The 13,068-nt window shown below is 45.2% G+C and overlaps 1 protein-coding gene and 1 non-coding gene across 2 annotated transcripts in view; one reads left to right on the top strand and one right to left on the bottom strand.

Moving 5' to 3' along the window:
• TET3 (tet methylcytosine dioxygenase 3) overlaps nt 1–12,822 on the bottom strand; it is a 101,207-nt gene extending 88,385 nt beyond the window's left edge. The window contains exons 1-2 of the mRNA XM_069766514.1: nt 12,764–12,822; nt 11,191–11,928 (exon numbers count right to left, since the gene is read on the bottom strand). Coding sequence (XP_069622615.1) covers nt 11,191–11,538 — 348 coding nt within the window. The 5' untranslated portion in view covers nt 11,539–11,928; nt 12,764–12,822. The remainder of the gene's footprint in view (nt 1–11,190; nt 11,929–12,763) is intronic.
• TRNAE-UUC (transfer RNA glutamic acid (anticodon UUC)) lies at nt 10,936–11,007 on the top strand. The gene has a single exon. It is a non-coding gene; the product is annotated as a tRNA-Glu (tRNA).
• Nucleotides 12,823–13,068: the final 246 nt, after the last annotated feature.

The raw sequence follows: 13,068 nt of genomic DNA, 5'->3' as shown, positions 1-13,068 counted from the left end.
CCTGTGCTGGCATGTGACCTGTTCTGTGCTTGACATGAGCTTGCTTGCTCACTAATTTATTTCAATGGCTAATCTAGCTCCCGTCTAAGGCTACGTTCACACGTTCAGTATTTGGTCAATATTTTACATCAGAATTTGTAAGCCAAAATCAGGAGTGGGACAATCAGAGGAAAAGTTGATAGAAACACGTCACCACCACTGAATTTTTCACTCACTCCTGGTTTTGGCTTACAAATACTGATGTAAAATACTGACTAAATACTGAACGTGGCCTTAAGCTTTAGTCACACTAAACGACTTACCAACGATCACGACCAGCGATACGACCTGGCCGTGATCGTTGGTAAGTCGTTGTGTGGTCGCTGGGGAGCTGTCCCACAGACAGCTCTCTCCAGCGACCAACGATCAGGGGAACGACTTCGGCATCGTTGAAACTGTCTTCAATGATGCCGAAGTCCCCCTGCAGCACCCGGGTAACCAGGGTAAACATCGGGTTACTAAGTGCAGGGCCACGCTTAGTAACCCGATATTTACCCTGGTTACCATTGTAAAAGTAAAAAAAAAAAAAACCACTACATGCTCACATTCTGATGTCTCTCACGTCCCCTGCCGGCGTCCACAGGGTTAAAACTGCTTTCGGCAAGAGCGCTGCTAATGCACGCGCTGCTGCCGCCGAGAGCTTCCCTGCACTGACTTGTCAGCGCTGGCAGTAACAGCGTGTGCTTTGCTTTACGGCCGGCGCTGACAAAGTCAGTGCAGGGAAGCTCTCGGCCAGAGCGCGTGCATTCGCAGCGCTCCTGCCGAAAGCAGTTTTAACCCTGTGGACGCCGGGGGACGTGACAGACATCAGAATGTGAGTATATACTGTTTGTTTTTTTAACTTTTACAATGGTAACCAGGGTAAATATCGGGTTACTAAGCCCGGCCCTGCGCTTAGTAACCCGATATTTACCCTGGTTACGAGTGAACACATCGCTGGATCGGCATCACACACGCCGATCCAGCGTTGACGGCGGGTGATCAGCGACCACAAAATGGTCCTGATCATTCCCCAACGACCTCCCAGCAGGGGCCTGATTGTTGGTCGCTGTCACACATAACGAGATTGTTAGCGGGACCGTTGCTACGTCACCAAAAGCGTGATGTTGCAACGATATCGTTATGTGTGACTCCAGCTTTAGTCTATACATTGGCATAGATAAAGAAATGATACAATTAGCCAGCTCCTTTTACACAGGGCACTGATGATATGCTGACACTTCTCTTGCAGCAAGGTGGTGGAGCTGCTGAAACCAGAGTTGGGCCCTTAAATTTAAAAGGGACTGTCAGCATATTTAAAGGGGCACTGTCAGCACTCGGTGCATCATGGAAGGCCAATCCTTTAAGTGCACATTCCCACTTACCGATACTTGTTTTCCCTCCATCTCCACCGTTCTCTGGCTCTATGAAGCCAGAGCTGTCAAAGAAGAGTAGGAAAACAACTAGGTGCAAAGGTGCATTTAAATATTTGGCCATGCAAAGGGTGCGAGGAGCGCCTGTACTTGGTTTGAAGAGTCAGTCTGTGCCAACAGTCCCATTAATGATCATTACACATTTGTTAATACAATGAAATTCTAAACCTTTGATTATTCTCAAGTGGACAAGACCTTTAGTCAACAGTTTCAGGACCAATATATCTACAATGACCGTAATCTGGACTGTCCTATAGTCTTCCTTCCAACACATTTGCCAATAGCATACAGTGGTGCCATGCAAGGATGTTTTCCATTGGTTCCACGGCTTAACTTGACTGCAAATGTTAACGTTTCTTAAAAAGACTCATTAATTCTATTCAGAGTAACACGAGACAACGACACATTGATGAATGGTTCCATTGTAAGAAAACGCTCAAGGGTATAAGCTCCCATAATACAATGAAGCTAAATATCTGAGGATTTGGTTCATGACGGTTTTCTAGAGATGACAGGAACTAGAGAAGTACCCCTAGATGAATGTTATATCACGTCTGATCGTTCATTCCTCATTTTCATGAATTTGGCATTGGTAACCTATGGAAAGCGTGTTCAAATAATTCTGAAATTAAGCTTTGAGATTAGATAGAAATTTCGTAAGCCATGCACCCTGCCTACAGGAGTAGTTGCTTAACTCTTACGGGCCCAAAAGCCTGCTGTGTGCTCCATTTATACTGGTGTCAGAGGATAAACTTTCCCAGTGGAATCCACCGGGAGCAGTGGCTGCTTTATTCTCTACGCTAATTAGCCATGTGCTCAAAATCTTTGTCGGCTATCCTCTACTGGAACACTTCCCGTAGCATGCCACTCTGACACCAGCAGTGAGCAGTGTAGTGAGGTTATTACTTACGGAGCCTGCAAACCCTAGGACGAAATCAATTGGAATTTCCAAATAGAATCTATGCAACATCGATTATAGGGTTGTAGATAGATGATCTTTCTAAAATGAGAGTTTTTTCAAAGTTCATAACTAGTTCCTAATTTATTCTTACTACACACTCAATGGAAAATTACTTTTAACAACAAATGTAGGCAATGTAACCACAGGGCCTTTAGTAATTCTGAGATTGGGTTCCTCCCATTCAATAATACATTTAGCAGCTGTACATGACATAAGTGTATCGTTATTTTTGGATCCTCACCACCTTCTTTTCTTCTCTATTAGATTAGATTTTCCAATTAGCAGCTTTGAAAATATTCATTGCTACTATTTTTTCATCACCCACATTGATCACCAATTACTACTCACCAATGGATATGGGCATCCTAGGATATTGCACCACATGCCAACTGCAATGCCTATTGTGAGGGTCCTGATATTCGTGCTTTCGGAGTAGATGCTAAATTGCATACCTTTTTAGCTCCCTTTAGACTAGTAGTTATATAGGGTGGCTTCTTTCACAATCTTGGTCATTAAAGTAGCAATGAGAAGTCTCCACATGTTAAATTGTTGGGCGTCGGGAGGCCATATGGAGCTCAGGAAGAGGTGACCATTACAAATGTTGTGTTTTATTTCTTTCATTAGCATGGAGAAGTAAATCAATTTGTGAAAACCACATATAATAGAGCAGCTCTGTCCAATACATACATGTACAAAAAAATAGATTTTTAACCTAAAGCTCTTGATCTCAGCCAGGAGTACTCAACAAGATTTCAAACTGAAATATAATTTTTGGACTGTATTTCCAGAAACATAAAATACATACTATTAGCGCTAAAAACCTAAACAAAGGAAATAGAAGAACATTTGCCAAATGTCACTTCACAACTTTAGGAGTTATTCAGCACCTTCACTCACTCACGACTACACCCAAGTCCAAACAACGTTGAGCCACTTCCAAAATACGGAGCTTGGGGCAGAAAGTTTAGATTGCGTAAAAGGAAACAGATGTTCATGTTTGGAATAATCACGTTCCCTCCTGAACCGCTCTGCCAGGGTAATGGCTGAGCCATTAGAAACACACTGGAAAAAAAAAAAAAAAAAAAAAAAAAACTTGAAAAGAAGTAGAGTGTAATTTAAAGATTTTCCATCTTCCAAAATGATGGCATATCTGTTGATGTGCCATCACTTTATCATCCCAGTTCCTAATCCTGATAAGAGAGGAGTGGCTGGTTTAGAGCTGTATCACCTTCATGGTCTTTCATAGCTAGGTGGCGCTCTACCACCCAGCAGTGCAGGGAACTGCAGTCAGCTTTATTAACTACCCATAGATTAAGCAATTCTCCCCTACTATTGGAACATTTCACGTGACATCTCCACATCTGACTGGCTTGGGACTCCATGACAACTTATTGCTTTCCAAGCTAGGTTAGCACTGAAATGTAACCAGACAAGAAATAAAGAACTGTGCTTCCAGCAAGCACACATCACTATGTCACAGTTGTCACATCATGACAATATGGAGTAAACAGGTACTGACAATTCTTAAAGAAGAGGGAATTAGAGGAACAGTCCTATTTTGCAGCATCGTCTTCTCAATCCAACCTCGTGCATCACACAGCTAGTCATCTGCTGCCCCTCCACCAGCAGAACACACAAGGAGGTCATTGTCCTGATTGTTACAGTGCTCTGTAGGTAACGCTGTGCAGCACGAGAAGTGTCCTTCAATCTATAAAGACACCCAAAATGTCCTTCATTACTATTAACAAAGGCAAGGAACCAAGAGTCTATTCACTGATTATACTTAGGCGTTTAGGGTGGAAACTAAGATATTTCGATATAATGAAGTCAGTGGAAATGAAGTACACTGCTCAAAAAAATAAAGGGAACACTAAAATCCCACATCCTAAATATCAATGAATGAAGTATTCCAGTTGGAATACAGTGGAAAATGAGATGTTACAGGCTGATCCAACTTCAGTGGAACTGCCTCAAGACAAGGAAATGATGCTCAGTAGTGTGTGTGGCCTCCATGTGCCTGTATGACCTCCCTACAATGCCTGGGCATGCTCCTGATGAGGCGGCGGATGGTCTCCTGAGGGATCTCCTCCCAGACCTGGACTAAAGCATCCGCCGACTCCTGGACAGTCTGTGGTGCAACGTGACGTTGGTGGATGGTGCGAGACATGATGTCCCAGATGTGTTCAATCTGATTCAGGTCTGAGGAACGGGCGGGCCAGTCCATAGCTTCAATACCATCATCTTGCAGGAACTGCTGACACACTACAGCCCCATGAGGTCTGGCATTGTCCTACATTAGGAGAAACTCAGGGCCAACCACACCAGCATATGGTCTCACAAGGGGTCTGAGGATCTCATCTCGGTACCTAATGGCAGTCAGGCTACCTCTGGCGAGCGCATGGAGGGCTGTGCGACCCTCCAAAGAAATGCCACCCCACACCATTACTGACCACTGCCAAACCGGTCATGCTGAAGGATGTTGTAGGCAGCAGACCGCACTCCACAGCATCTCCAGACTCTGTCACATGTGCTCAGTGTGAACCTGCTTTCATTTGTGGAGAGCACAGGGCGCCAGTGACGAATTTGCCAATCCTGGTGTTCTGTGGCAAATGCCAAGCATTCTGCACGTGTTGGGCTGCGAGCACAACCCCCATCTGTGGACGTCAGGCACTCAGACCATCCTCATGGAGTCGGTTTCTAAAGGTACCTTCACACTGAGCAACTTTACAACGAGAACGACAACGATCCGTGACGTTGCAGCGTCCTAGATAGCGATCTCGTTGTGTTTGACACGCAACAGCGATCAGGATCCTGCTGTGACATCGCTGGTCGTAGCTGAAAGTCCAGAACTTTATTTGGTCATCAGGTCGGAGTCATTCGTCATGTTTGACAGCAAAAGCAACGATGCCAGCAATGTTTTTTCACAAAGTTAACAACCAGCGAGAACAATAAGTACGTCGCTGGATCGCTCCTGCATTGTTCTGGAGTTGCTGTGTTTGACATCTCTACAGCGACCTAACAGCGACGCTCCAGCGATCTAGTTTAGGTCCGATCGTTGTCTATATCGCTGGAGCGTCGCTAAATGTGACGGTACCTTAACCATTTGTGCAGACACATGCACATTTGTGGCCTGCTGGAGGTCATGCAGGGCTCTGCCAGTGCTCCTCCTGTTCCTCCTTGCACAAAGGCTGAGGTTATATTCTGTTTAAGTGTTCCCTTTATTTTTTGAGCAGTGTATTTTACCCTAGAAACACAAGGGAGTGCAAAATTGGCAGGTTTTAGGGTACACTAAACCTAAAAGGATGCTGAAATACGCCGATAATAGATATAGATTTTTCTTGTATTATTCACATGGATAGCAATGGTTATCCAAATACAAGAATATGGTGATTGTGCTGGTCTGCAAGGATATCGCTTTGAAACAGGATGATGCAAATTATTTTCGTCCTTTCACGCATTTTTTTTTTTTTAACAGTCTAATAAAAGTGTCAACTTTATATACTATGCTATACATGATCATATTCATTAAACCAAAGCCCCCCCAGCATACACAATAGATGAAAGTTTTCCGAATCCCCCAATTTCGGCAGGACTCCCCAACCATCTGATGCGTTTGGGCACCATTTGACATGTGGTGGTGGCGTTGGGGGGGGGGGGGGGGCGGGGAGGGATGGGGTTTGGGGGGGGAGGGAAATCTAAAGGATAAGGTATTTGGAATTTCAACGCCTGGTACTTTTGTTTATAGTTGTAAACAGCTGGCGACAGAGCTGTCTGACAGCAGCTTTCTCTTTTCTCCCCTGTTGAATTATGAACACCAAGATGAGGTGTGCACTCATTTATATTGAAAATCCGAAGAGATAGCCATTTGCCAAATGATTGTTTAACCACGCCAGTAAGAAAAGCCATCGTGCCCCCAAAACACTATTATCCTGCAGATATAAGGTTAATGAAATGGCCGCCTTATGAAAGCAATGCTATTTGGAGGCAGCGGTTTTCAGTCATAGATGTGTACCTGGTTTGGCTACAGTCACTGCTCCGTATGCGGTGAGTAGCAGCAGTAAGCATGCCCCGTCACTTTGTTTGTCAGCTTGCTCTGCAGCGCATATGTGCAGAACAAGCTTACAGCCACCGGGACATGCTTACAGCCGCCACTCACTATGTACGGAGCAGCGACCTAAGCCGCGTTGTGCTCGCCCCTATGACTGAAAGCCGGCGGCTCTCAGGATGAATTAAGTTAATTAACTCCCGTTAGCCGCACATTCAGTTAGGTGGCCGGACAGCATTAACCTGCCCATATAGGGTTATTCTGAAAGGTAATAGCATTTGAGGACAGGACATGTTCCCTTTAAGGGGAGAAATTCTTCAATAGTTAATGTAAAAGGTGACATTTTATTATGAGCTGCATACGCTATTAAATCAACTTTCTTGAAGGACGTGATCACGAGAATATAAGGGCAGACTAATTTAAAAATGTTCCATATATGTACTGAACACTATAGTGTTCTATATAGGCTCTAAGAAATGGATGGATAAATCCATTCTCCTGGTATTACGCTTGCATATTGATTGTCAACTGGTTCCCAACGATCCACTGAAACGGTCTGCTGGTCATTCTGGTTTAGAATTTACAGAGAACTACCCAAAAACGTTAATGCTCCCCAAACCATGTGCAGCATAAATCCGGCTTCTGCATTGTAAACTTCCATGTTGTAGTCTGAAATGCTGCAGTGTTTCATCAATGGGGCCAGTGATGATGCGACTAGTCCAAAAGGCATGTTCTCGACGGTCTTTTCCCCCTTACCCACCCAACGTCACTGACAAGTCTCACCCTATTTACGGACAAATGGAGACCGTGCGGAAAAGTCAGCGGCCAAGGGGGGACAAGTCAACAGTGTAGAAGAGCAAATGGAGAAAAAGTCAGGGCGGGAACATGTCTTTTGAACTAGTCAAATCATCTCTGGCCATATTTTCAACTGTATTTTTCTCAGAAACTCAACGTTTCAGAGTAGAACAGATGTTTTTAATGCAGAAATTGTTTTCAGATTCATGCCGCCCATGGTTTAAGCAGCATGAATCATGTGACAGATCTCTTCTCACTTTCAGTTTCATTCCAACACGAGAAGCAATGGGAAACTGAATGGGAGAAGCTATAGATTAGATATTAGAAAAACGTTTCGACAGTGAGAATGATCAATGAGTGGAACAGACTGCCACAAGAGGTGGCGAGTTCTCCTTCCATGGAAGTCAAACAGGGACTGGATAGACATCAGTTTAGTGAATCCTGCACTGAGCAGGGAGTTGGACACGATGACCCTGGAGGTCCCTTCAACTCTAACAATCCATGATTCTTTAGTGGGATCTTTTTGATGGCAAAAGCCATCCATGAGTACTCCCAGTCTCTCCATTCCTCAGATTTCCAATTCTTTTGTTTCTTAGGCTTGCAAAGGCAGCTTTGTAATCTTAACTTTCCACAGTAGTTGAAAATGGACCAGGAATAACCTGAAGTCTTGGTGCTGATGTGACCAAATTCCACATTTTCATGTTTTCTAATGAGGTCTATGGAAGTTCTTAGTAATGCAACTTGAACCTCTTGGGGCCTATTGCAAAATCTGTAACTAGGACAACAACTACCATATATTATTTATGGAGCAGAGAGGAGGACGCCTCTGGGTGTACTCAGGCATCAGGCCCAGGGAGCAAGAGTTACCTCAGCACCCTTGGCTCTTCGTGACGGGCCACTAACCTTCCTTGCATGGAAAACTCCTGTTCTGCCCATTCCTCTGGTTATATATAATAGTGGCTTATTTCAAACTGAACGAGAAAAACGAATACAAGTCATTTTAACCCCAAACATGAAATTCGGGAGCGTCAGAGATGATGAATTTCCTTTGCTGGAGTCCCGTAAGATGTCTCTTCAGGAGACGGGGGGCAGATCGGTGGCGCAGAACAGAATGAAGAGTGAACTACTTCCTTATTCGCAGCGGAGCCTATTTCCCACAGCGTAACCTAGTGGGCCGAGGCTGAAAACTGCCCTGGAAGGTAACTCGAGGACATTGCTACTAGAAGGCTTATGAGTCATAGCTGCTGGTTTAGTTAAGCAGCAGCGTAGGGTCGGATGGTGGGAAAGCGGTGAACGTCATAGGTAAAAACACTCCATTCATGGGAAACGTAGAAAGGGATTTAAAGACGCCGGTACGCGCATGAGAGGTGGAAGTCCGATCGCTGACGAAATGCGACAAGCTGCAAATTTTTGACCACAGAGTCCATCGCCATATACTCCGAGGCGAAACGGTATGAGTAATATGGATGCCGATCGCAGCTTTTGAATGCATTAACGGATGATCATGAATCATTTGTGAAGAATACGGCCTTGATCACCACTCATTTTGAAGACTCAAGTAAGCATTTCTTAAAGACAGAACATACATTGTGGTAATTGTACGGCATAAATCATTTTACTGAAGCAGATCCAAACTGATGTCCTTATCTATACTCTTTGCCCTCTTGGCATCTGGCACAGGTATACATTTGTAGTCATTTGCACGGTCTGGAGGGCAAAAGGGCAAGCAGCTGCAGGCGGCCATGACAGAAAACTAGAACCCTGTGAAGACTGGGATGGTTTCAGTGTGTTTAGTGATCCAGCCAGATCCTGATCATAATGCTGCAGCAGAAAAGAAGTCTAAACAGACTACACAATAGGAGCAGTATGTTGCTGGCAGTGGGGGTGGGGGAGTTTAAAAAACCCAGCTGGCAGCCATAGGATATGGTTGCCTATACCACACGTCAGGAATCAATCCCTGTGAGGTGGGGGCAAGAAGGAGGAGTAGAAAGAGGGTGAAGGAGCGGGGGAGGGTGACGCACGGTCTCTTACAACCCCATACACAAAAGGGAGGCATGCCATGTAATTCTTAGGAAGGGTGTTCGCCAGTATTCAGACTACCACAGGAGGAAAAAAAGAGCAGGTACTAATAGGTGCTATAAACGTATTGAATCAGCTGAGTGGGTGTCAGGGGATGAGAGGGAAAAGCCTATTTCACACACCCATATACCACCCATGTGAGAAAATTTATGACCCTGCCGGGAGATAACAGGAGGGAGCAGATCAGTAGCAAGTATGGCCATGTCAGAGGGATTTAAAATACCACTTACACAGAAACCATTTTCCTCTAATGCACAATGTAAGAAACAAATGCAGCCGATCGTAAGGGCTCGGCACAGCGGAACTTGGGATGTCTTCAATCCCGCATGTTATCCATTATCTATTCATATAGCGCCAGCATATACCACAGCATCGCAACACGGAGCTGGCTTTTATCTATTCAGGGTCAACAGATTGCCGCCATCATCATCCCATTGTACCAGAACCCGAGGGATAAAATCTCATAAATCAGATTTACATACAGTAAATTTTCTACACTCCAACCCAGAATGCCATTCTTGCTCCAACGGTAATGATCCTAGTGAGTGAATCTCAATTATGACACAGTTAAGACGAGTAAACAGTGTAAATTCCATGATGGAGGCCAGCGGAACTCCATTTTGGCAGGAGAGAAAAAAATTTATGCAGTTTCTATCCTAGACAAATATCTGCATATATTTAAGAGCTCAGACATAATCTATTCAGACATTTGTATGAATTGGTGGGGGGGATGGGTCCTCCGTGTGAACTCAGCCTCAGGCCTTATTTAGACATTAGCAATTTTTCTCGTAAGCAAAAATTGTCCGATTTTCATCAGTGTTTTAGATCTGATCAGTGGCCGTCCGTGATTAAAAATAAAATTGTAAAGCTTATTTTTTACCCATTATAATGCTAAAATCGGGCACAAGGATGCCGGTGTATGCGGTCTGTGATTTTCATAGACTCACATGGGTAATTTTAATCAATGACCTGGATCCAAAAACGGACAAGTCTTCCACGACGCGTGGTAGGCAGAAGGACATGTGAACAGTTCCATAGATTACTTATAAAGTGTATGTGCTCTATGCATAAAAGACAGGGATATAAAAAAAGTTAGCGCTATATAAAAATAAAGATAGGACACGCACATGAAAAATGTACATCTAAAAGAATTACTTGCACCGCGACCATAGAAATGCATCTGTCACAATGGTTTCACATGAATATACATTCCGGTATAATAACAGATCAAGTGTCTAAACCGCGCAACAGCGCACATAGACCAGGAGACCGAATTCCTGACAGTGCCCAGAATTCATACATTAGGAAGGAAAGGATCAAACGGTATGAATCACTGAACGGAGGGTGTCAAGAAGAACTTCTCTGGACCTTTAAACATGAACCCCAGTGTTCTCTACCCCGCCCACTAAACAAGTTGAACCAATGAGAAGCAGGCGCCATCAGCTGGGAAGCGAGTATCAGTAGCGAGCGTGACAGGTTATCTGCAGCTCTCCTGTAACAGTGACATTTAACCCTGCTCTGGTGGTGCCCCGAAACGTATCTGAGAAGTCTCCGGAGGACACCACACAGCACTGTCTACTGTAGGCTGAAGCTCAGTAACATGCTCCCATATGGTCTAGCGGTTAGGATTCCTGGTTTTCACCCAGGCGGCCCGGGTTCGACTCCCGGTATGGGAACTACTGTTTTTTTTTTTGGAAGTTATCTAAGGACAGAAGATTTTTGTTGTTTTATCAATATTGAATTTATTACAGCTTCAATTACAAAACTTTTGCACGTCAACAGGATCAAGACTGTCATGAGCGACACTAATGCCCCACCACGGTCAATGAAAAAGAATAGAATGAGCTGCGACCTCTCACCTCTACTACTTTTATGGGCACCACTCGCTTCTTCTTCAGCTGTTCGCATTTTCTCATTTTGCAGATCTGGTGACTGGTATTCCGGTTCACACAGTTGTGACAGGCTCCGCAAGGTTCTTTCCTCAGACACGGCACACAGACCCCGCAACGCTTCCTCTTCTTTGTTGGCTGCTCCAAAAGTTCCATATTACTGCCACCGCTTCCAACAGAGCCTCGTGCACCGCCAATAACCGCTGTCTCCACCGGCAAGTCCACTGATTTTAGCCTCCGGAGGGATTCCCCGTTGTCGGAAAAATCATACACGTCTTGAGTCCCCATGTGAGGCAATGGGGCATGCTGGGTCTCCATAAGCACCGGACCAAAATTTTTCTAAAAAGCCTTAAAATCTCTAAAACACTGGTTTTGCCGAGGGCATGGGGCTACGCTGAGTGGCGTCTGCGGCAAAGGTTATCTAGTCCTGTGAACCAAAGTTACCCAACTTCTAAAAGTGATCCACAGTTTATGTCCCTTCATTTGGATGCGGACCTCTGTGAGAAGGGATCCTTACAGGGAATACCTTCCTAGAATCCAAAATTCTTCTTTTCCCAGCCCAGCGGACATATTCGGTGCAGGCGCGAGCGTGTCTTCTGGTGATTCCCCTTTCCCCCCTGACAGCTCATGGTGACTCAAGCAGTTGGAAACACTACGCTCTAGTGATCCGCCAGGATGGGGTTGTACCAGGACTTCCTGAAACTTTTCCTACAAAAAAAAAGGAGGGATATGTCAACACAACCGAAAAAGAAAATCAGCGGAGGACTGATGGGGGGAAAAAAAAAAATCTGTACAAGCATTGGTCCCAATATACGCCAATCTACGTAACAATTGGAGAAACCCATTATGGTAACTAGCCCGTTAACAACCATTAGTATAAAATAACGAGAATAGAAATACAACATTGCAACAATGGTAGCCACTTTACGCAACACAAGCGGCACACGTGATGACACAAATAAACCATTAGCGGCTGGGCGGAATATACAAAGTTCACAGTCACACCACACAAACTTTGTCTATGTATAAACACAAACTATATACATACAACTGTGTGCATAGAAACATACCCACATCCAGCAACACACACCAAGGGCCCAGCACAGACACTAATGGCTCATTATCAGTGACAGGACACAGCTCCCTGCTTGTCTTTGTTCTGGAGCTGGGACTGTACTAGCAGGTCGGCCCTCCCCCACCCCCTCCAACAAAGAGACCCCCTCCCACAATGTGCAGGGGGAAGAAGAAAAAAAAAGATACCCCCCTAGAATCACCCCTGCATACAAGCCATGCACCCCAGAGTCCTCCTAACCTCACAGTACAGGGATGCCTGCACAGGTGTCAGTGGAGTGGGGGGACAACCCACGTGTGGGCACAAGGCCAAATTGTACAGCTGCAGCAATATGTGCAGCAGGGCTCAGAAAGCTGTGACCATGGAGCCAAGTGCTGCACACCTCTGATCCCTCAGGAGTCTGCACCTAGCTCCAGATCCTGCTCAAGTCTGATGGAGGAGCACAGCCGGTGCATGGCAGCCCTCACTCACCTTGTGTGTGCCTCTCCGAGCCTTCAGCAAGCCGGCAGGAGGGGGAAGGGAGAAGCTCAGGGGCACAGATGTGGAGCAAACAAAAGGGAAGTGACTGAGAAATGCGAAAATGCGAAGTGGAGCAGCAGAGGATCCGGAGCGGTGACTGAAGAGGAGGAGGAAGAGGATGGGGGTCACAGGCAGAAAGGGAGGGAGCAGGTGCTGAGCACAGACACAGCAGAATGGGGTGAAGACGAGCAGAGATTTCTACCACAACACAGGGAACCCTAGACATTAGTAGTGCAGGCAGCCTGTGTGCTACTACA

This window comes from Ranitomeya imitator, chromosome 4, assembly GCF_032444005.1.
Source record: "Ranitomeya imitator isolate aRanImi1 chromosome 4, aRanImi1.pri, whole genome shotgun sequence".
Classification (NCBI taxonomy): domain Eukaryota; kingdom Metazoa; phylum Chordata; class Amphibia; order Anura; family Dendrobatidae; genus Ranitomeya; species Ranitomeya imitator.
This window is presented reverse-complemented; position numbering and strand designations above follow the sequence as displayed.